This window comes from Sceloporus occidentalis, unplaced genomic scaffold, assembly GCF_023333645.1.
Source record: "Sceloporus occidentalis isolate IW3139 unplaced genomic scaffold, rSceOcc1.0.p SCAF_1, whole genome shotgun sequence".
Lineage (NCBI taxonomy): Eukaryota > Metazoa > Chordata > Lepidosauria > Squamata > Phrynosomatidae > Sceloporus > Sceloporus occidentalis.
Window position 1 is genome coordinate 206219485 of NW_028316981.1, and position 25513 is coordinate 206244997.

General features: G+C 40.3%; 1 protein-coding gene across 1 annotated transcript in view; it reads left to right on the plus strand.

Moving 5' to 3' along the window:
• The first annotated feature begins 2953 nt into the window (after window positions 1–2953).
• The window catches only part of KCMF1 (potassium channel modulatory factor 1), a 58996-nt gene continuing 36436 nt past the window's right edge, over window positions 2954–25513 (plus strand). Inside the window, exon 1 of the mRNA XM_089488660.1 lies at window positions 2954–3352. Coding sequence (XP_089344786.1) covers window positions 3337–3352 — 16 coding nt within the window. The 5' untranslated portion in view covers window positions 2954–3336. The remainder of the gene's footprint in view (window positions 3353–25513) is intronic.

Sequence of the window (25513 nt, forward strand, 5' to 3'; positions counted from 1 at the left end):
TCTTTGGTTTGGAAAACAAGAGAGAGAAAACACATTAGAACAACATGAGTTTGAGAAAGGAAACCAGAAGCCCAAGCCGTTCCGCATCTTTAATTGGAAACCAGAATTTCTACTACCTCCCTCCTATATCTGTGCAAATCCTATTTTCATCAAGGAAGGGTACAACCAAAATGCACAAAATCTGTGTATCCTATAAAAGTATTGGTTTGGGGGGAAAGGGCGAGGAAAGGTATCCAATAAAGGTATCAAAAGTCTCAGTCCAATAAAGGTATCAAATAGGTTGGGTTGGCAGGGAAAACGGGGGGGGGGGGGGGGGGAAGGTATCCATTAAAGGTATCAAGTCAATGTGTTTTGGAAAAAAGTGGGGGAGATGTATCCAATAAAGGTATCAAAACAGATTTGGGTTTGGAAAAAAGGATGGAGAAAAAGTACCCAATAAAGGTATCAATCCAAGAAAGGTGTCAAATTAGGTTTGGTTTAGGGGGGAAAAAGGGGGGGAGGGGAAAAAAGTACCCAAGAAAGGTATCAGTCCAAGAAATGTCTCAAACTAGATTTGTTTTTGGGGAAAAGGGGGGAGAAAAAGTATCCATTAAAGGTGTGAAGGCTCTCAACCCTGTAAAGGTATCCAAAGGCACCAATAAAGGTACCACAGCTTTGGTGCCTTTTGGATGTCATGGTACCTTTTTTGTGGATTTGGGGGATTTGTTGTGCCCTATAAGGCCAAGAGGGCTACATCAGGTTACCCCGGGGTCAGAGCCAAAAACAAATCCATTATTTTTTGGGGTGGTGTTGGTGTTGCTTCCATGTTCCTCTAAACCCCCCTCAGCCTCTGAAAGCAGGGGGTCTCAAAATGACGGAGGTTGTTCTTATAAACCTTCCCCTCAAGGTCCCCATTTTGTGTCCCTTAAACAAAAAATGGTTGACTGAGGAGGGGACAAGTGTGTTTGTGAGAGGAAGAAGGCCCACACTCCCTTTCCATTCTCTGTCTCTCTGTCTCTGAGGAAGGGGGGATAATAATAATAATAATAAAAAGGAGAGAGAGAGAGAGAGAAATAATAAATAAATAAATAAATAAATAGGAGAGAGAATAATAATAATAATAAATGATAAAAAGGAGAAACAATAAAATAATAAATAAATAAATAAATAGGAGAGAGAAAAATAATAATAAATGATAAAAAGGAGAAACAATAAAATAATAAATAAATAGGAGAGAAAAATAATAATAATAAATGATAAAAAGGAGAAACAATAAAATAATTAATAAATAAATAGGAGAGAGAAAAATAATAATAATAAATGATAAAAAGGAGAAACAATAATAAAATAATAAATAAATAAATAGGAGAGAGAAAAATAATAATAATAAATGATAAAAAGGAGAAACAATAAAATAATAAATAAATAGGAGAGAGAAAAATAATAATAATAAATGATAAAAAGGAGAAACAATAATAAAATAATAAATAAATAAATAGGAGAGAGAAAAATAATAATAAATGATAAAAAGGAGAAACAATAATAAAATAATAAATAAATAAATAGGAGAGAGAAAAATAATAATAATAAATGATAAAAAGGAGAAACAATAAAATAATTAATAAATAAATAGGAGAGAAAAATAATAATAAATGATAAAAAGGAGAAACAATAAAATAATTAATAAATAAATAGGAGAGAGAATAATAATAATAATAATAAATGATAAAAAGGAGAAACAATAAAATAATAAATAAATAAATAGGAGAGAGAAAAATAATAATAATAAATGATAAAAAGGAGAAACAATAAAATAATAAATAAATAAATAGGAGAGAGAATAATAATAATGATAAATGATAAAAAGGAGAAACAATAATAAAATAATAAATAAATAAATAGGAGAGAAAAATAATAATAAATGATAAAAAGGAGAAACAACAATAAAATAATAAATAAATAGGAGAGAGAAAAATAATAATAATACATGATAAAAAGGAAAAACAAAAATAAAATAATAAATACTAAAAAGAAATAACAATAAATAAATAATAAAGGAGGAGAGATTCAATAAAAGAATAAATAAATAATAAAAAGGAGAGAAATAACAAACAAAATGGGGCAAGAGAAGTAAGAAATAAATAAATAAATAGTAAAACGGGGCAAGTAGTAAGAATAAAATAATAAATAATAAAAAGAGAGGGAGAAATATTTATAAATAATAGTAATAATAAATAAATAATAAAAAGGAGAGAAATAATAATAAATAAATAATGAAAAGGGAAAAAATAACTGATAAATAAATAATAAAAAGAGTGGAAAATAATAAATAAATAAATAATAAAAGGGGCAAGAGAAGTAATAATAATAAATAAATAATAGGAGAGAGAAATATAATAAAATAATAATTAATAAATAAATAGGAGAGAGAAATAAATAAATAATAAAAAGAAAGAAAATAACAAATGAATAAATACCAAAAGGTGTGTGAGAAAAATAATAATAAAATAATAATAAATAATTAATTAAAAAGGAGAGAACAACAATAAATAAATAAATAATAAAAAGCGTGAGAGAAATAATAATAATGATGATGATGATGATGATGAAATAATAAACCAATAAATAAAAAGGAGAGAGAGGGAGAGGGAGAGGCGAAAGAGTCTCTCTGAGGAGAAAGAAGAGAGCTGGGCCTGTTCCCTGTCTCTCTCCTTCCTTCCTTCCTTTCCCCTTCTGCCTGAGTTATTTCCTCTTCCTCTGAGAGAGAGAGAGAGAGGGAAGGCTGGGAAAGAGGAGGAGGAGGAGGAGGAGGCCGCGTTTGCGTGTCCGCCTGTGCGAAGCAGCAGCAGCAGCAGCAGCAGGGAGGACGCTGGGAGAGGAGGGGACCATAGAGGAGGAGGAGGAGGAGGAGGCCTGGTCGTGGTGGCGGTGGCGGCGGCGGCGGAGGAGGAGAGGAGCGGGGAGGAGGAGGCGGCGCTTGTCGTCCGTGGCGGCGGCGGCGGCGGGGCCTGCTGCCTGAGCGGTCTTCCAGACTGAGAGAGAGAGAGAACGAGAGGGCGAGGACGAGGGCGAGGGAGGGAGTCACCGTCGTGTCAAGAAGGCGGCGGCAGCGGCGGCGGTGGCCAGTCCGGCCTCCCGCCCTCCAAAGCGGGGGAGGGAAGACGAAGGCGCCATCCTCCTGCTCCTGCTCCTGCTCCTGCTCGTGGCTAGGCCCAGCGTCGGCGTCGGGGGAAGGGACCCGGAGGAGGCCGGGAGGGGCCTGGGCCGGGCCTGGGCTGCCTCCTCCGCCGCCGCCGCCGCCGCCGCTGCTGCTATTCCTGCTCTCACTGCTCCTCCTCCTCCTCTTCTTGAACTAGGATGTCCCGACATGAAGGTGAGTGAGTGCGAGGCCAAGGAAGAAAGGATCCTCCTGCTCCTGCTCCTTCTCCTCCTCATCATGGCGCCTGGGTTCCGTGTCGGGAGGCTTCCTTTCCCCGTCACCCGGCTTTGCCTCGTCATGGTGGGGCCTGTGTCTATCGCATATCCGTTACTCCGAGGACTGAGGCCTAGCACGCAGACGGGCCCCGGCCTGGATTGGGCGGCGCCTCCGCCCTGGCGCCCTCTCTCTTGGGAAGGGGCTCCCAGAGGAATGCGGGCAAGAAGAAACCTCCACACTTGCAGGGAGGAGGATAACAACAACAACAACAACCACCCCACTTTGAGGGCTGCTCATGGCCAGGGGATAATGGGGGCTGTAGTCTCATCCCGGCACCAGAGCCCTCTCTGGGATGACAGAGGACTCGCCTACGGTTCCCAGGGCAGTTAAAGCGGTCTCAAACTGGGTTATTCCTGCAGTGTGTGTGTTCTGGACCTCTCTGTCTCCAGAGACAGACCCATAGCCCTGAGCCACTTCTGTTTCAGTGTGGAAGGAGCCGAAATGGAAGGGAGAAAAGGCCTTTTGAACAGGTCCAGGGCACTGATTTTAAGCCCTGAAGGCTGGGAAGGAAAGGGGGGAAGGATGGTTTGGGTTGGGTTGAGAAGGGAAATGGTGGCCCTTTTTGGTGTATGTGTCATAGGAAATAACTTGGAAGTGCTCTGGCTCAGTGCTATTAGGGGATCCTGGGGAGCCATGGCAGTTAAAGGGGTCTCAGGATGGATTATTTCTGCCATCAGGTCCAAAACACACTTCAGAAATGATCCAGGTTGAGACCGCTTTAACTGCCATGGCTCAATGGTATGGAGTGAGGCATTGAGCCTTCTCTGCCGGAGAGCTCTGGTGCCACAATGAAACTACAACCCCCACGTTTCCCTAGTACTGACCCAGGGCAGTTAAAGCGGTCTGAAACTGGGTTATTTCTTCAGTCTGTTTGGGGCCTTAGATTTGTTTGAATCCCAACTCAGCCCTGAAAACCCCCCTTGGGTGACCTTGGGCGAGTCACACTCTCTCAGCCTTGGAGGGTGGCCCTGGCAAGCCAAACTGTAAAGGGAAGGCAGAAGGTCATGTTAAAAGAAGCTGTGGGTAGCTACTGTCGTTTTAGAGAGTACAGGTTTGACTGTTGGACTACAACTGTGGAGATCAGGGTTTGAATCCTCACACAGCCATGGAAACCCTAGTTTGAGTCGCACTCTCTCAGCCTCAGAGGATAGGCATGGCAAACCCCCCTCCTTCTGGAGAAACCTGCCAAGGAAATCCCATGATAAATTCGCCTAAGGCACACAACAACAACAGATATAAAAGAAAGGGGGTCAGCCTGGTGTAGTGGTTGGACTGGGATACTGGGAGACCAGCGTTTAAATCCCAGCCCAGCTGTGGAAACTTATTGGGTGACTCTGGGCAAGTCACACTCTCTCAGCCTCAGAGCATGGCAACCCCTCTGAAGGAACTTGGCAATAGACTTTGTTGTTGTTGAATGCCTTCCAGTTGTTTCTGACTTATGGTGACCTTAAGGTCTTTAACATGGGGTTTTCCTGGCATTATTGGTTCAGAGGTTTGCCATTGCCTTTCTCTGAGGCTGAGAGGGTGTGACTTGCCAAAGGGCACATGTCTCCACCAGAGGAGCACTCAGGAAACCAGCTTGGGGACCATCCTGGGAACCATCCTCTGCTACCACTGCCAGTGGGTTTCATGGCGGAGCTGGGATTCAGACCCTGATCTCCAGATTTGTAGTCCAACACTCAAACCACTACACCTCACTGGCTTTCATAGGTTTGCCATAGGTCAGAAACAACTTGAAAGGCACACAACAACAGCCATAATATAAAGGAAAAGTTTGGTGGATCACACTGAAAGTGAGTTTGTTGACAGGGGGGAGTCTTGAGGAAAATGGGGGGGGGGGGGCAGGACTGGTTGGGGATAGATCAGGGTGACCAGATGTCCTTGTTGCAACGGAGGACAAGACACCATAAAATGTAGAGCAGGTCAGTCAAGGAAACCGTAGGACATGACCAGACAAACCCTTGAATCATAACTATAAATGCATGCTTCTTCTCCATACTCAAAATGGAGGGCATGCTGGGATTCCTCCTGGACAGAAGGTTGAAATGGAGGACATGTCCTGGAAAAGGAGGATGCCTGGTCCTCCTGGGATAGATGGAATAGCTGACATTGTGCTCTTGGAGGAGAATGGATGACCAACCCTATGGGCGGGGTAAAGGTAAGAGGACCGGGTGGAGCTGGATTGGCAGCCATACCTCTGGAGGAGTTTAATGGAAGGAGACCAGAGGCCTAAAAAATGCACAGAGGGCACTTTGTGTGCATACGAACAGGGCAGGGAAAAGGTGTGTACAGAGTTGTGTTGGAGTAAAGGGCGCATGTAGCAGGAAGTGAGTTTCAAAGAGGAAGTTGACAGTGCCAGCATTTTAGGGTTGGGATGAGGTTCAGCATATGCTTCAGGGGAGGCACGGAGATATTTACTTAGAAAGGAAAAAAGCTGTGTGGAGAATCATTTCAAACTGAGAAAGGGACATAAGCAACATGCAGGATGCTAATTGCTGATACGTTTGGCTGGTTTGCATGGTATGCTGTGATCTTTGGTTCAAAACACACTGCAGAGACCGCTTTAACTTCCTTGGCTCAGTTAAGAATTAGTAGTTCATTGTGGCACCAGAGCTGTCTGACAGAGAAGGCCAAACGTTTCCCAAAACTACAGTTCCCAGGATTCCCTAGCATTGAGCCAGGGGAGTTAAAGCGGTCTCAAACTGGATTATTTCTGCAGTTTATTTTGGACCTCTGTTACATTTCCAATATGTATTTACTAGAAACCCGAGTGAGATTTGAAGTTAAGCAGGCTAAAAATGTTAAGTAAGTTAAAAATGTAATTTAATCTTACAGGTAGACAATTGTGTAGTTGTGAGCAAACATTTCACCATGGATGTTGTTTTCATATGCCCTCTCAACAAGCTGACTTTCGACAGATTGGGTACATAAGGCTTTTCTGTTTACCTCAATAGTTAATGCTTTCAGTATCACAGTTTGCAGTGTTACAGGAGGCAGGCAGCATAAAAGGTAGTTCAGTTTCCCCTGCATATTCCTTATTGCAGGTACTGAATTCAGCAAATGATCAGGAACCAACAGTGAGAGGAAATGAAAAGTCAAAAGGAGTGTGAATAATAGTAAGAAAGACCGAAAGCATGTGTGACTTGTGGATGGATGATTTGTCCTTTTTTGGTATTATATATGATAGTTTACTAATGAGAACGTCAGCAGAAGTTACCTCATCATGTTGAAGGCCGGCATCCATAGCTTTCTTGTGGGTTTTTTGGACTATGAGGCCATGTTCTAGAAGAGCTTTTTCCTGACATTATGCCAGCCACAGCTGCTGGCGAAGCGTCGGGGAAAAACTCTTCTAGAACCCGACCTCATAGCCCGAAAACAACCACAAAAATTACCTCGTCAACTTTTTAACAGGATATCGTCAAATTCAAAATTGGATGAAATATAGATTTATTGTCTGAAGGATGTGAAACGTTGTTGAAATGTTTGTGCATAAGATGGCGACAGTGAGAAATGAAAGGTCTAGGAAAGGTGTGGGGAACTCGTGTTCCTCCTGATAATACTGCACTACAGCTCCTGTCCTCCTCAACATGTTGACCGAGGCTGATAAGAATTGTGAGTCCCCCCAAAATCTGGAAGGCCAAATGTAGGATAACATAGCACTTTTAAGTCCAAGTTACAATTACTGCTGAAAGTGTTAGCTTTGGGTTGAACCTTACTTCACATGAGATCAGATTATAGCTTTAAGACACCAGATCCCATTTGATCTTGGAAGCTAAACAGGGTCAGCCCTAGTTAGTACTCTGATGGGAGACCAACAAACGACACATGCTGTAGGCTGTATTTCAGAGGAAGGAGTTAGCAAACCCTATCTGAGTATTCCTTGCCAAAGAAAACACTATGAAATTCATGGGGTTGCCGTAAGTCAACAGACAGTGGGCCCTTGGTATCCATTGGAGTTTGGTTTCAGGACCACGCATGGATACAAAAATCACTGAATGGTCAAGTCGCATTAAATACAATGGCATAGTGAGATGGTGTCCCTTATATAAGATAGCAAATTTTGTGTGGAATTTATATGTTTTGGGAATATTTTCAAGCAGTGGATGGTTGAATCTGTGGATAAAAGGCCCATGGATATGGAGGGATGACGGTACATAGTATTTCTTAGTGCATTTTGATAGTTGGAATTCCATTAAACACTGGAATGTGCTGATGGCCACTAGCTTAAATAGCTTAACATGGGGATTTGATATGTTCAAAAGGGACTACCCTTTATGCCATAGTTGTTATCCATGATGATAGCTAAATGGAACCTCTGTTCAGAGGCACTATGCCACAGAATACCATATATTAGGGGCTAAATAACAGGGATGTACTCTTGTCCTCATGTCCTGTTTGTTGGCATCTGGGAGCATTTGGTTGGCCTCTGTTGGGAAAGATACCAGGTTAGCTGAATCCTTGGTCTGATCTAGTAGAGTCGCTGGTAGGTTCTTAGTGAACACCATGTTATTTGACTGTTGTCTTTTTGAAGATGAATGGTTCTTAAATTGTTGTTTAAGGATTGCAATCAAGTTGTGTGCAGGCTTAAAGTATACCAGCAAAATAAAGATCTATTATAGTCATGCTGATTAAAATTATAGGGGAGACATGCCAAGTACTTCTGAGGTTTATATGTATCCTGTAGATGCCAGCTCTTCAAAGTCTGAGATCTTTCCTTGTAAATGGCAGTAATAACTGATTTATAAAACGTTTGTGGCAAATGGGATTTTGGAGGTACAGTGAACATGCAATCAACTAGAAGCATAATATGAAGTTGGTATCATACTTTGTAAATTTCATTTTATAGCAGGATTCTGTACATATTTACTTAAAGGCTCCAAGTTGACTTTCATTCTTAGATTGTAAATTGAAAGAGAATACTTTTAATGATTTAGGTTGCATTTAGGATGCTTTCAAAAAGTAATTTAAAAGTGTATCTTTTTTTCTGGAGAGTTCTACAAATTATTCACCTAGAGTTTTGCTTTAGCATTTCATGTATAAGTATTTTGGCATGTGTTTTCTCTCTGAAAGACGAATGCTAAAATATGATTCAAACTTAGTTTTTGGAGCTTTTTCAATGGTATTTTTTTGTCTACTAAGTCATCTACATTGTTGTTGTGTGCCTTCAATTCGCTTGCAACTATGGCTATCCTATCATGGTGTTTTCTGGGCCTGAAAGTGTATAACTTACCCAAGGTCATCCAGTGGGTTTCCATGGCTGAGAGAGGCAATGAACGCTGGTCAAACCACTATACCATGCTGGCTGTATATAAGATGTGAAATTCTTCTAATAAGGAATCAGTAGGTGACTTTAATTTTCACAAGTAGATGTCTGTATCTTGTCTGTTGAGTATGTCTCACCACCAAATGTGTAGGTGATAGAAATGTCTCTGCTAAGGCTAGAAGTTTTCTGTTTATTAGTCAACTGAAGTTTTGAGTTGGTGCCAGGGGACTAAGTATTAATAATGTGGGAAGACGTGGGTACCAGATTCCCATTATTTCAGAGTTTGTAACAGACAGCAACGCCTTTAGATTCTCCTGGATGAGGAAAGCTTAGGTCTTAGAAGGCAGTTAAGTTAGTTTGTAGGTCAGGGTCTGGCTCTCCAGATGTTGTTGAACTGTAGCTCCCAGCCTTCCTGAATATTAGCTGTATGGCTAGGGCTGATGTGAGTTGCAGTCCAACATCTGGAAGGTTGTACTTTCCTCATTCCACTTGCACTGTTCCAGTGTATAATATTGCACTAGCAAATGCTACAGCATATTGACAACATGTTGTCTAGCTACTCAAATCCTCTGCTGGTGATTTAGTAGAGAGGCTTTGTTTCTGTGACTGGTTATATGGACTCTTTTCCCCCTTTCAGCAAAGCTGCTTTGCTCCTATGAATGGGAGGTGTATACTTAACCTACATTGATGTAATTCATTTGCTCAGGCTGCAGTCTCATGATTGGATCAAAGTTTAGTGGGCTGCCCTCTTGCTTGTGAAAGCACTCGTTCCCCAATAAGTTGGCTGACAGCATCTCATGATAAATCCCCATTTGAAGAGTCCATGGCTCCTTTCCATTGAAATATTGTTTCACAGATGCCCTGATGAGGCTGGATCCATTGGCAAGGACTGCTCCAACCCTTTGCTGCAATGTCTTTTGCCCAGCTAGTCTCAAAAGTGCAACGAGATCTCCTTGCATAGTCTTTCTACGTTGTGTGCTATTTTGGCACTTGTGTAGGATGTATAAATCAAAAATAAACATGGAGCAGGCATATGGCATATGCCACATGTACATTGTTATGTGTGTCTGTGAACACATGTGTATATATACTAAAGTAATAAATTTTGACATTGCTAGTATATCGTTCCTAATGTTGCACAACATCACGGCTCACATTTTAGTATTTCCATTAAGTCTATTACTATACAGTGTCAGACCAACAGTTCATTTGATCTAGCAGCACTGTTTTTAGCAGTGTCTAGTTAGATGACCTTGGAAGCTCATAGACAAGGTGTGATGTGGAAAATGAGTCCTTGGTATGCACAGGTATGCTGCATCTAGCCATAGAGGTTCCATTTTAGTTCTTACAATGAATGATTAATGAAAGACCTTTGCTTCACGAATTCCTCTAATTCTTTTGTAAAGCCATTAACCCAGTGGCTACCAGATTTTGGAGTAATGATTTCCTTTTGCCTGCCCAGATCTTTCATACCAAGTTTTAACCTATTGAAAGAAAGAAAGAAAGTTTGATTCAGTCCACTGCAAGGGTAGTGTATAATGAAGATGCCTTTCCCTCCTCTCTCCACACACACTCAGTTACTAGACTGTTAGAGGAGTAGGAGACAATTGTTTGTTTATATAGTACCATCAATGTACATAGTGATTTACAGAGTGCAAGAGGACAGGTCACTGCACCAAGAGCTTGCAGTCAGCAATTTCACCCAGGGGAGACAACAGAGGAAGAGAAGAGAATGCAGGAGTAAATGGAAAGAATATGTATTATTTTAGTTTTACACAGATAGGCTTGTTTACAGAACTGTGATAGCATGGGGAAACTGGAGGTTGTGCTGAAGTGTTTACAGAAAACTTGTGTTCTGAAGAGAGAGATGAAGGAAGAAAGTGGTGGCACTATTCAGTTGTTGTGAAAGGCAACATGAGGGGAAATGGCTAAAGCCACTGAATTGGGGGAGAGGGGGGAGCAAAAGGTGCTGGTGCTTTTTGGAAGTCTGAGGAGGAGCACCAAAGGTCATGGCCAGTACTGTATATAATAACACTGTGAAGGTAAGTTTGTACAGTATGTGAGAGTAAACAGGAAGCTGTTTAAATCAAATGCATTTAAATCAAATCTCAATTTTTGTTTTGTTGTTTGTGGTACATTTTGGCAATAGCTTATTGGAGTTTTTCAGGAAATAGATTGAGCAAATGTTCAGTCATTAGATGTCATTACAGATCTGTCTCAAGCGTGAATTGAGAAATTGATGAATTTTATTAATACCACTGCCCCAATAGAGCCTGAGGGGATTCCCACTATTTACCACCCTCCATTGAGAAAACTGCTCCTTTATTTAATCTACCCTGTGTATAGTTCTTTTTTAAAACTGACCTATTGATCTGTAAGAAGATACATCTTCTTACATGTTCATCTCACCATTGCTAGGTTTGCTTAGCTGACTTTAGCAAAACATTTTGTCGTAGTCTTTGAAATCTAAACCATATCATCTCAAGACTGTTTATGTTCTTGACCCTTTATAAAATCATAAAGAACTGGTGAAGTAAGACTTCCTGCTGATTGTTTCAGCAACGTATTATTCCGGATACAAAAATTCCACACATTTCTTATAACTGAGCCAGACCATTGGCCCTTCTAGCCAGTTTTGTTGCAGGCAGGCTTTCCTGGATTCCGGACATAATTCTCCCCATATCCTTCCTGAAGATGCTGGGGACTACACCTGAAATTTTGTGCATTGAAAGCACACGTTCTGTTCTGGCACTTAGATTCAGATTATTTTCCACCACTTTATTTCATGTGCAGGTCCTAAACACACTGCAGAAATAATCCACTTTAACTGCCCTGGTTTAGTGCTAGGGAATCCTGTGATTTGCAGTTTATTGTGGCACCAGAGCTCTCTGACACAGAAGGCTAAATATCTCGCAAAACTTCAGTTCTAGAATTCCCTAGCATTGATCCAGAGCAGTTAAAGTCGTCTCAAACTGGATTGTTTACAGTGTCTTTTGGACCTTAGACAATTAGCCCATATTTTCTCTCCTCATTGTTCTTTGTTTGCTACTTTATGTTGGAATCTCCAATCCTCAGTCCCTATCTTTTCGTTTTAAAAATGGGTTTTAGCTATGGGTTACATATGTTAGAGAGAACCACTTTAGTGGTTTGTGTGTTAGACTGCAACCCTGGAGACCAGAGTTTCCCAGCTCAACCATGAAACCTACTCAGTGACCTTGGAAAACCTCTTCTGAACAAATCTTGCCAAGAAAACATCATTATAGGTTCGTCATAAATTAGAAACGACTTGAAGGCACACAGTACACATGTACATATGTTGCAAGCCAACCTTTTCCATATTTTATATTGCAAAGATGTAATGGGTTAGATTAAATCTAAGCATTTCAGATTAGAGATGCTCAACCTGTACCAGCACAGGTATGGCTTGTGAGGACATAGCAGAGAGCCTTCTCGGTAGCTGCTCCCATGCTTTGCTTACATGGCTAGGTTGTCCCTCCAGTGATCTGTTTTCACCAATAGGCAAATGACTTTTTGTTTAAAGAGGCTTTCAGTTTTTAACTGGGTTCAGCAGAATGATCTTCTAATAGGCTGTGCTATACCCTTCTCTTTTGTTCTAGATGCATATTTTAATCTGTTTTATATTTTTTAATAAAGTTGTCTGTTTTAATACTTTAAAAAAATTCTTTTGTACCATACATGGCTTTAACTGTATTTTGTTTTATTCTTATACTGCAAGCTACCTGTGGGTTCAATATTGGAAGGAAAGCTGGGTATGAAAGGAATAAATGATGAAGGTGACTTAGGTTTTTCTGTATATTGTATATCTTTATCCAGTATACCCTTCTTGGCTTTGCTTTTCTCATTTAGCACATGCCATGAAAGCCTTTAGCAAGAGAAATTTACTTTCTACATTCTTTGTTGCAAATCAGCCACGATGAGATGTATGTACAGGTTGTACAGGAGGTTGAGTCTCTCTTTCCTGAAATGCTTGAGACCAGTGTTTTGAATTTTGAAGTGTTTCAGATTTTGGAATAGGTGTATATGCATAATGAGATATCTTGGAGATGGGACTGAAGTTTAAGCGTAACATTCATTCATACACATGGCCTGAAGGTAATTTTATAAACAATATTTTTAATAATTTTATGCGTGAGACAAAAGCGTGTGTAGTTGTACATTGACTCATCAGAAAGCAAAGGTGTCACTACCTCAGCCAGCCCTGTGGACCATTTTGGATTTTAGAGTATTTTGGACTTTAGGAGACTCAACCTGTGTGTTCTACCAAGATGTGGGCATTATATACTGAAATACATGCAGTCTATATGTTTTTGTTTCAGTATGCATTAGCAGTAATACTGTTTGTGAATTCTGTTTATCAGTAGCTGAATAGATTGCAGTTTTATCCTGGTTTGAGAGCTATACACATTTGTTATAATCTGTTCAAAACAGATGATAATTTTAATTTCATTCAGTCTTGTCTAATGTCCTTCCTGAGTGCCTGATTTATGCCCGAGAAAGAAAGAGAAACCTGACATTGTGGGAAATATGGCTGATATTCTGCACCTAACCTTTGCAAACTGGGCATATTAAATAAATACACGAAGGGTTGTCTGTGAAATGAACACGTATTTAATATACATTGATAGCATTTTCTGTCAGTCGTCTAGTCACATTCCTGAATTTCAGTCATATCTTCTATAAGTATGATGGTTAAACTTGCTGCCATTTGAAAAACATATATCCTATCTGAATTTGTGTGAGTGAATTCAGGAAGGTAAACAAAAGCAATAATATGTGACCTTTTTGTGACTGAATGAACAAATACAACAGGTTATCCATAAAGATTGAAGTACATTCACTCTATGAAATTCCTTTGTTTAAAAAAGCCCCAAATTTTATACACTGCATAAAGCAGCAGTATGGAAACCTGTCAACTGTGATGGCAGGTTATTCTACAAAGTGGAATACCACTGACAGCCCTGTAGACCTTGTGGTTTCATGTGTCTGGAGGATCTGAAGTAGTCCCCCAGATAATCTCTGGGCTGTGTGTGGAGGAATAGAAGAAGGCCATCTACAGAACCAATTACATTTGTACCATTAAATGTTCATGCCAGTATCTTGAATTGGTTTTAGGAATAGGAACAGCATGATCAAAATGCCTAACTGCTACCAGCAGCCTAGCTGACAAAGTTTGTACCAGCTGCAGTTGCTGGGTTCTTCTCCCCGCCCCAGGGTCCACATCTGTCAGGAGAGGTTGTAGGTGAGAAACTAGCTGAAGCTGGAAAAAGTTCTGCCCTGCATCAGTTTCACCTGCATATCTTTAGCATGAATTCTTGATCAAAGAACGCCCAAATATAAACCGAACTTTCAGAAGGAGATCAGCCCAACTGAGGGCAGTTTGTGCACTTAGTCCCAAGTTAGGTGCTTCTCTTGCTTACAGTACTACAGTCTTCTCAGAACTGAAGTTTCAGCTTGCTTTGTACCATCCAGTCTCTTACATTTTAGAGTGGAATTTTTGACAGGAGGTTTAATTACCAACCTTTAGTGAAAAGGTGATTTGAAGGAAACAAGATGAGAGCAGTGAATCATGTGGTTGCACAGTGAGTGACTTCCTTTTTGGGGGGGATACTTTGGGGTCATATTTACATGCTACCATGTCAGCATAACTGCTTCCATTAGAGTTCCAGCACAGTCTATGAATCAGTGCCACAGACCAAGTTTAAAATACTTGGCACACAACTGTGCATACATGCAAATATCAAACTCAAATCAGAAGCTTTTTAAAAATAACAACACACCTTATTTTTGAAACCATATGCCTGAATGCTGAAGAAAAGTTTAATATTGTACTAATGAAAACAATATACAGTGGTCTGCTAGCTATCCATGGGCATGAGAGTCCATGCATTGCTTGCCCAATTATTGTCAATGACCGTGCATGTACATGGTTGCTCCAATGTGGCCACACACACATAGCTGCTCATTGACTATAATGGGACTTGAACATTTGAATTTTTCCAATTGGGGGTGGGCAGAACAGCCTCAATGGATGGGAAGGGTGTGCTGTAATCTCACCTCTTTGAACTCTTGCAGACCTCTCTGACTTCTAGTTTTGTTTTATTTATTTATTTATTTATTTATTTATTTATTTAAAGTATATCTGTATCAGCTCCCAGCCCACAAAGACTGTGATGGGGTAGGGCAACATATGTGCCCACCATACCTTAAGAAAAAAAAAGATGATGATCATATTCCTGGAAGCTCATAAGAAACACAATTTGTCTTTAAATAATAATGTGCAGTCCCAGCATGCCATTTTGGAGGGGCAGGATTGAAAATGGCCACCCTCCTTCCAAACCTTGCTCCATGATTGATTTAAAAAGCAAAGTACAGTAGTCCCAGAAAGGCTGGGAAAAGTGAAGCATGGTTTGCAGGGCAGTTAGCCAGCTTGACTTTGGGCATCAGGGGAGGGAGTGGGGGGAGGAAGGGTCAGCTCTGTGCTTGTAGGTGGAACATTTTTAAAAAACTTTAAATTTAAGTCTACACACATGGAAAGAGTGAGAGGCAGCTGCACACTACATCCGAGGATCAGTCAGACCCACATTCCAAGGGAGGGAGAATGCGAGGACAAACAGTGACTCAGAAATAACACAAGACCCCGTGCTGCTCCTGCCTGCATGCTGTGTTGGCTGTTTGGGTTGATTCCTTGTTTGCATTGCTCTTGCTGTCTGTTGGTGCTATTGCTACCCAGGCCCCAGAGTTGCAGCAACCAGAGCTGTTGGTTGGAGAATACCCATCACATTTGATGCTGGCTGTTGTCCCTTCTTCCCTCTCTCTTGCATTTGCTATTCCTTGCAAACTTCCACACACACATACCCCACAACTCTTTCTTGCATGTCCCAGTGGCAGCACCTCCCTACCAGACACTTTTCTCCCTTGGCATATTTATATTTCAAGGTGTGCATACTCCATGAATGAATACTGCTCTTCCTGACTCTCCTCCCTCTATAGTGTCATCTCCTTGGGACTCAAGCCAGTGTGCTGTCACAGTGGTAATTCCCTCCCCCCTCCTGTATTTCCCTTCCTTCTCACCCCACCCAACTCTTTTGAACTCCAAGTTGTTTTCACCAAAGACCTGGCAAACTCCTTACCCTTCTTTCATATATGTAACCGGAACCTTTTAGTACATCATGCAGTTGAAAGAGTGGACCACACATCAAATACATGGTACTGGGTAGTAATTTTAAAAGGTTGAAAGAGCACATCTTCAAAAAGCAGGGGGCACATGTAACATACTTTAACTCATTTCAAAGAATGAACTATTGTCTTTTCTATTTTATTTTTTGCATGCTTGGGCAACAAGATGGTGGCAGTCCTTAAGTTTTACCCTCAGCGTATCTATGGGTCATATCACAATCCATAATTTCAGCCCCCAAACCAGTCTTTGACCAAGGTTGACTTATATATGACCATATATAGTAACCCCTGCTTCAGATAGTCTGAGAAATGCTGCTTGTAATGTATGCTATGGAATGTCTTTAAATATTTTAGATTAAATAAATACATTTAATTTCAAAGCGTTTATGATTTTACAGTTGTTATAGTTGCTGTGTGATAATGCCATTCTTCCCCTCCAACAAAAATGTCTACCTGTATATACAGTCACCGCTCCTTTTTCATGGGGGATCAGTTCCGCCCCCCGCCCCCCCGCGAAAATGAAAAAACTTGTATATTCAAGCCCTATTGGCCTGAATGGAGGCACACTCCCATTTTAACTCCCTCTGTTTGCCCCCCGCAGATAATCGAGGGGCGCAGATCTCAAGTCTGCAAGAATGGAGGGAGGAATGTATATTCAACTACAGGCAAACTTTATTTAACAAAGCCTCTGAGAAAGAAGCTTCTTTTTACAAATACTCATTATATATGGCCAGTCCCTATTTCCTTCTTTGTCCTCTCTAGGTAGAAGTTTTTAGCAGCATCAGTACTGAGGGGATGGTGAAGGAGGGCTGCAGAAACAAAGCTTTTGGTGCTGGGTTGTAGAAGCCTGTCTGTAGTAAACAGTGCAGTGAAACTTCAGCAGGGAAAGGGCAAGATTGTACTCCAGCCCAACCAAGGTGAACAGTGGCTGCCTTTTGAATCCCTTATTGAGCATATGTAAATGGCAAAACAGAGGCATGAGGAGAATACATTAGTCTTACCAGCTACCCCCAGCATGTTATAAAGCATAGATGAGCCAGTACAGACATGCCAAAATAATGCTGCTTTGGGTCGCTTTGAAGGTATGCTGTTTAAATGATGCATGCGTCCTAAGAGGCCAGAAGCCGTACCAAAGCCACGCTCCAGTCCTAAGGACTGGAGTGCAGCTTTGGCGCAGCTTCTGGCCTCGTAAGATGCGTGTATCATTTAAACAGCATACCTCCAAAGTGGTTAGGATAGTTTGGCCAATGAAATGGAAACCATCAAAAAAGTGGGTGCTAATGAAAGAAAGAAAAATTCTTGGATACACTTTGAAAGAAGGCTTAAAGCTGTCTCTAGAAGATTGCAAAAGTTTTTGTTTACTCATACAATGATTATCTGCCCTGGTTGTTTTCATTTCAGATATGCTTTGTTCTGGATAAAAAGTACGCTGAAACTTATTCAAGACGGCCTTTTTTCTGTCCATGTTATTTCTGTCTCTGGTACCAAAGTTTTTGTTAAAGAAGCAATGTTCAGGAATACATCTATTTGGTTAACTGAGGTATACCTGCATAGTTATGGCTCAATCCCTTCTTATTGGTAATCGTTATTTAGGCGAGCTAGGGCTCCCTCGTAGCCAGGACATGAAAGACGTTTTATACCCCGATAACAAATATCAATTAGCCTGACTCCGAAGTAGCTGAAGTACTGGATTGTTTGTATAGATAGCTGGTTGCTATTATGGTAATATACAGGAATAAATTTGCTTAAAGTATAATATCTTCCTGAAGCATTTTCAACTGTACTACACAAAAATAATTTCAATTCAGAAGTATAGATTTAGTTTGGGTAATCAGTATATCTGCTTATTAAGCTGAGATGCAGGTGAGCCTTTGACTGTGGACTATTAGTACAAACGAAAAAACAAAGCAGGAAGTTTTTCATTAGCCATAGTACAGTGGACCCTTGTTATACGCTGGGATTTGGTTCCAAGATCCCCCGTGGATAACAACATCCGTGGATGCTCATAGCAAAATGGTGTCCCATATAAAAAATGGAAAATCAAAGTTTGATATTTAAAATTTATACTTTTTTGGAACATTTCCAAACCTTGGATGCCTGAATCCGTGTATTAAAAATCTCTGTGTAAGAAGGGCCGACTGTATACTGTTCTTTCAATCCTGGAAATCATTGTTCAGAATAACCCAGGATATTAAATCAACTTCAAATTGTGGTTTAATATCTTGATTGCTTGTACTATTACTGCTTTGATTTTGTCTTCTACTATTACAAATACTATTTATTCGTATTCTGCTTTTATCACAAAATTGGGGCTCATACTTTTTTAAAAAAACAGCATGGTTAAAGACATACAAAAAGTAAACATTAAAAGAAAATTCACAGTATTAAAACCATTAAGACTACACTTAAAAGAATAAAATTATTATGTTATTATTGCTACTGTTTTTAAGTATGTTTTAATTGTAATTGGTTTAATTGTATTTTAAGGGGGGTGGAATTGTGGGGTTATGTTATGGAATGTATATTTTAATGCTGTAAGCCACCCTGGTTGCATTGCGCAGAGAGGTGGGATAAAAATAAATATTATTATTATTATTATTAAAATGCAATTAAAGGATAAGTTATTAAAAACAATTTAGAACTGTACATTAAGTTTAGAACTATACAGCACCCCATAGCCCATTCTTTAAAAACATTTCGGTTTTAAAAGCCTGCTGGAATAAAAAAGGTTTTGCCTGCTGACAGAAGGACAGGAAGGACAAGGGAGTTCTAGTGTCCATCTAGGGGCAACCACCGGGAAGCCCCTGTCTTGCGTCCCCAGCAACTGTGCTTGGGATGGTGGCGGGAATGAGAGAAGGGCTTCTCTTGATGATCTCAGAGCCTGGGAAGAGTCATATCGGGAGATGCAGTCTGCCAGATAGCCTGGACCTAGGCCATACAGGGCTTTATAGGTCATAACCAGCACTTTGAATTGTGCCCCAAATAACCTGGCAGCCAGTGGAGCTGTTGTAACAGTGGAGTAGCTTGGTGCCTGTAACCTGCCACAAATAACGCTGTGGCTGCAGCTCTTTGAACTAGCTGAAGTTTCAAAACCCTCATCAAACACAGCCTCATGTAGAGTGTGTTACAGTAGTCCAGACATGTCATAACTAAGGTCCAAAACACACTGCAGAAATAATCTAGTTTGAGATTGCTTTAACTGCCCTGGTTCAGTGCTAGGGAATTCTGGAAACTGTACTTTTGTGAAGCATTTAGCTTTCTCTATCAGAGAGCTCTGGTGCTACAATAAACTACAGTTCCCAGAATTCCCTAGCCACGAGCCAGGGCAGTTAAAGCATTCTCAAACTGGATTATTTTTGCAATGTGTTTTGGACCCTAAGACATGCACCACCATGGCCATTAAACGTGGCCTTTAAACTTTGGAGAAGAGACCACACACTTTTCATTGGCAAGTAAAGGAGTGGAAGTTCTAGATAACATAGCTCTTGTATCTATTTTCATGTTATATGTTGTTCTCCCTCCCCCCCCCCCCTTTAGCCTGCTGGCATGAAATTGCGTTTACATTACTACAGAACTAGAGACAAAATGCTGGAAAGAGATGCTTAGTCACAATGAGGATACAGTTTCTAACCCGGCACTTTTTCTCTGTTGAAACATTTCTTCAGTAGTCCAGTATTTCTACACTTGAATAAGCTCTCGGGAGTTTTAACAATACCATCTTTGAAAATCAGCGATAAAGTAGCTAGAGTGAAATGTAAATGAGGAAGATCCTGGTTCACATTCCTGCTGAGCTGATAAGGTTACTGACGACTTTGAACCCAGGGTTTGTAGTTGGTTTCTGGCTCTTGACTTCTGAAGCAAACAAGCCAGGAGTTCACTTCAGACAAAATGCTAAGCTTTTCCTTGTTGGTGAGTTTCTGACTTGTTAAGCTGCTTCTGCTTTTGCAAGAAAGAAAAGAGGAGTGATCAGAAACAGTGGTTGTGAGACGTAACTAGGATTCTGTGGAATTCTGATTCATTTTCAGGAATGAGTTTACTGTGCTTTCATTTAATCTATTTCAGGAAGGTGTTGTGATGATAAAGAGAGGATACCATCTTGGGCTCTGTGCAGGACTGGTGGGATAAAAGTATAATAATATTGAAAGGTGTGCCACCTACAGTAATTAAAAACATTGGCTATTTGGAGTTGAGAAAGCTTGATGAAACTACAGTGGTCTCTCCACAATCACTGGTGTTAGGGGCGAAGGACCCCCATGGATGTGGAACAACTGCAAATAAAAGAACACTATTCTTTTTACCTGAGAGAACATCTCTCTAGGAATCTCCAGATCCTGCAGTGCAACTCTATGGCCAACATCTGCCAGAATTTGACCACAGAATTATGACGCAGGACCTACAAATGCCTAGAGAACTGTTTTCTCTAGGAACCCGTAGCACAACTCTATGGTCAACTTCTGGCAGAAATGCGCTGGAGGATCTAGAGATTCCCACAGGGAATGTATTGATCAGATTTGCAAATAAAGCCGCAAAAGTCAAAGCCGCAACTGTGGAGGACTGACTGTGTGCTTCTTGAACACATTGCTGTCCCTATAGTAGTTCCATACTATAGATGTGGCCTGCTATTAACCTTGTTTGTTTTATAACTGATTTCAAAAGTGGTAAAGTTACCTGACAGAGAAAGTTTACATTTAAACATTTTACATCTAAGGGAAAGGTGCACACGCATTCCATAGCTGGAAGAAAGGAAACACACTGGTGATAAACTACATTGCTTTGTACATATTTTGGAGATGACAAAATCAAGGTAGCGAAGATCCCAAACTCTGTGTTTTCTCCACAATCCAGCTTGTACTGGGAAGATAGTACTCTTAGGTGGTTACCTGTTGTGTATCAGTGTGAAAATACAGTACGTTGACTCATGCAATAAAACTAGGTGGTGGGAGCTGCTAAGAATACTGTGACTATGTTTATAAACAGTGTGTGGGCAATGCAGCGCTGAGCTTGACTGACAAGAGAAACTATTAGTGAGCCAAATACGGCACAAACTGCAATGGGGTGCTCCAAATATTAGTATTTCAAAATTGGGATTCCTCCCCCCCTCCCCATATTGAAGCTGCAATTCTGTACACACTTACTTTGGAATAAATGTCACTGAACTCACTAAGACTTCCTTTCAATAGATATACATGGGATTTCTTTGTAATTTGACAGAAGGTTTTAGAGGCATAATTATTATAGATTGCATTGAAATAATTTGTCTTAAAATATGAATATTTTGACCAGATTCTTCTTCCTAGAACAAAATTTCTTCAGCAGGGAAACCTTGCCAGAAAACCTTGGTTCTCATTCTTATCTCTCCCCCCCCCCCCAAAAAAAAAACCTTCACCTGTATGATTTAGCAAGGTATTTTTAAAATGAATTTTGTAGGTTAAAATTGTGGCATTGAACTAAATACAGAAACTGCAGTGATGTGTTTTTAGTCGTTGTGTTTCTAGGGGACCCTGGTTATTTGAAGAACCACATCTCCCTTTACCAGCCTAAATTGTATCGTTTTAAATTTTGTTTTAGCTACCTTGAGTCCCTGTATCGGGAGAAAAGTGCGATATAAATAAAAATAATAATAGTAATAAGGGACAGTAATTTAATTTTCTGGATCAAATCACCTTGAAGTGGATGTTGTAGAGTTGGAAAAGGGTACAGACTAGTACAACCAAAATGATCAAAGGGATGGAGCAATTCCCAAATGGAATTCATTGTCACTGCTTGTAGTGATGGCCAGCAACTTGGACAATTTTAAAAGAAAGTTAGCTTCCTGGAGAATAAGGCTGTTAGAAGTTATTAATTATAATAGCTGTAGTTTATATTTATTATCAGAGGCAATATTCTTCTGTACTGTGGTAGCTGGTAAACATGAACAGAAGGCTTCTGGTGCACTTATGTCTGCCTTAGGTCCTTGGCATAGGAATCTGGTCAGTGCACAGACATAATTTTGGACTAGATAAGTCTTTTTGGTTTGATCCATCACGAGTATTGTTAATGTTTTTCATATACCTCATTACTTAAAAATTCCATGTTCAAAATTTGGAGATGCAAGTTTACAGTTTACATTAAGCTTCTTGATGTTCTGTTTGCTGCAAGGAACAGACAAACAGTATGGCAATCCAGTTTCAAGTGGAACCTGTTTCTGTGCAGTTTGTGGGAGGCTGCTAGATCTGTAGAAAACTGGAAGCAAATGAGTGTGCAAAGAGATCCCGTAGCACCTTTAAGACTAACTGCAAGAAAGAAGCTGGCAACATGAGCTTTTGTAGATCTCAATGCATGGAGTGAATCTGACAAAATAGGCTGAAGTCTATGAAAGCTCATGCTACCAGCTTCTTTCAGTCAGTTTCAAAAGTGCTACAAGATCCCTTTGCACACTGATTCCCCAGACTAACATGGCTATGTCTTTGAATTCTATCACTGTGAAAGCAAATGTTAACCTTTAAAAAAAAACAACACCAAATGGAAGTATTGTTACATATTGAGGAAGATGATATTTTTTAGCAGCCCAAGTAGATGCCTGTAATAAAAGTTTATTTCCTTCTTGTGTGCTCTCCCACTTTCGTCTCAGGTTTTCATCTTTTCCTTCTGAATTATCTTGTTTTCTAACTCTGCCTTCCTAAGGCCTTGTTTTCCTGGCTCTGGTCCAAACCACACTGCAGAAATAATCTAGCTTGAAACCGCTTTAGCTGCTCTGCCTCAATGCTAGGCAATTCTGGGAACTGTACTTTTGTGAGGCATTTAGCCTTCTCTGTCAGAGAGCTCTGATGCCACAATAAACTACAATTCCCAGGATTCCCTGGCACTGAGCCAGGGCAGTTAAAGCTGTTTCAAACGGCATTATTTCTGCGGTGTGTTTGCACCTCTGTTGGTTTTTTGACTGGACTATTACTTTTCTAGGCCTTTCTGCCATTCTTTCTTTAGGTTCCTCATCCACCTCTTTAGCATTTCAGCAGTTTAGCCAGTAACAGCTAAAGATGCTCTATCACATGTGGGCATTTTAGCCAATCACTAGCAGACGCTTTCTCATCTCAAAATCTCTCAGAAAGTTAATTATTTTGTATTTTGTGTAATGATTTTAAAAGTGGGCTAATATTGTAGTTAAAAACTGTATGTTCTAGTAAGCCATTCTTTATATACTGGTGATTTGTATTCAGATTGTAGATATAAGATGTTTCAGTGTAGAATTTTTTTTTTTTTGAAAAAGCAGCTAGGATTTCTGAGATAATTTAGTTATTTGGATTATATACATGTTGAGTATTCAGAAATCTGAAATGCTCCAAAATTCAAAATGGTGACTTAGATGGCTGAGATTGTGACACTTTGCTTTCTGATGGTTTCAGTGTAGAAACGTTTCATGCACAAAATTATTGCATATAAAATTAGCTTTAGGCTATGTGTATAAGGTGTATATAAAACATTAATAAGGAGGGATGCAGATGGGCAGCTCCATGCCACCCATTTTTGCATCTCTGCAGTGCTGCACCAGCCGCACGGTGCAGCACCGACATGCTCCCTAAAAAGGAGCCGCTCTAGGCGGCTTCTTTTTAAGGGCGTCATAATGGCGCTCATGTGCCATGGTGATGATGCTTCCAGTGAGCGCCATTTGGGTGTTCAGATGCCCACGCGTCATCTCCGTGCACCCTGTGTGGACGGGTGTGTGGGAAGATGGCACACGGGCGCCAAAAGTAGGGCTGGGTGCGTATGGATGCCCAGCCCTTTGGACCCTAAAATCGGCCCCAGGCCGCCGCAAAACACCAGTCTGTACCAGGCCTAAATTTCATGTTTAGACTTGGGTCCCATTTCCCAAGTTATTTCATTATATATCTGCAAATATTTAGAAACCTGAAAAAAAATCTGATACACTTCTGGTCCCAGGAATTTCTGATGAGACTCAAAATGTATGTATAGAGTGGAAGCTACATTTTGTAGTGATGGTAAATTATGAATTTGTTGGGGTTTTGATCACTTTCTTCTTGAACACTGCTCTCTTCTCGGGTTTTTTATGAAATCAGTTAATGCTCATTCAAGATAAGAAGAGTACTTAAAACTGATTTCCTTGTCATAAGCATGCATGCTAGTGAAGAGTCACACCGAGTTATTATCACTGGTATAGGATCATCAATATTTTGGCTGTGTTTTTTTTTTGATGTGAGGACAGGTCCCTGTCGTGGACTTATAAGCTTGAGAAGATACAAGGGGACTAAGAGGGAAAGCAGAGGGAAATGAACTTGTGGTAAACATGGGAAGAATTTGCAGTTATTGCAGTTGGACATACTTGATTTCTAGTGTCAGATCTCTTTTTCCAAAGCATTTATTGGTATATCACCTAATGGGGCAGGAGAAATACCCGAAGATAAAGACAAAATAGGCCTACTGTTCATCGAGATATTTAGGAAGCTCATGATTAAGCAGAAGAAGCAAGTGAGAAAATGTTGACAGCTTTGCAGTGGGAGTTGACTTGCAGTTGTCTTGACACGAAAGGTAAAGAAAAAACATGTGGTTTTTGCATGTTCAGAAAGATGAAACATACAAGAGAACAATAAATACATTCCTTGGATTGCTTTCATCTGCTTTGAAATGGACAGTTGCCATAACTAAATTGTGTCTCTGCAATGTATTTTCATTTAAGGAGTGTTTTGAGATCAAGTAGAATAGAAGCATGTCTAAAAATAATGCAGTTTTTCTTTCTTGCTGTTTTCATCTTACATGACGTCCAAGAGCTTGTACAGGCTAAGGGTATTGATTCTGTGTTCAGTTGGGAAATACGGTTTCCCAGTTCAATGTAGAATTTTGTGTAGAATTATTGTCTTAATTGAAGTACTGCAAAGGTAAATGAATAGTGTGTGTGTATGTTTGCGTGAGAGAGAGTTCAATACTAGGATGGCATACCTAAAGAGGATATAAGACACATTTTTAAAACAGAACATAAAATACTGTAGAAACCCTGAAGATGTGTAAAACTGTGCTACTTCATTTTGTGTTTATAAAATTCAAGAGTTTAGCACATAGATGGTCTGGTGGATTCAATCAAGCACCTTGTTCATGTTTTCAAACCCTAGTATCTAATGTCCACCCATCAAAAGTCATGTGGACACCCCTAGTGACTGACGTAATCCAACGGTGTCCGCTAAATTGTGATGATGCAAATACTTTTATAAATTGCCTTGCAGATATGTCACAACATGCTGTCCTTCATCTTTCACTAAGACAGGTTACAGATAACCAAACAATACAGAGAAGTTTTGCTGAATAGCATTGTGTGCTATTAGTGCTGATGGTGGTGAAGATGCCTTTGTCATCACTGCTGCCTTACAGCAAGATCAACACTAAGTCAGACTCTCCCTGCCATATTCTGCCACTTGCCTTCAAACTGTTTCTCAGCTTTTTTAATCATCGCCAACTCAGATGCATTCCAAGGAGCTGAACATTCAGCTACGCAGGAGGGGCGCTAGCAGTGCTTCTGATACAGGGTGACCGGTTGTCCTCCTTTTCCAGGACATGTCCTACATTTCAACCTTCTGCCCAGAAGGAATTCCAAAGTGTGCTCCATTTTGGCC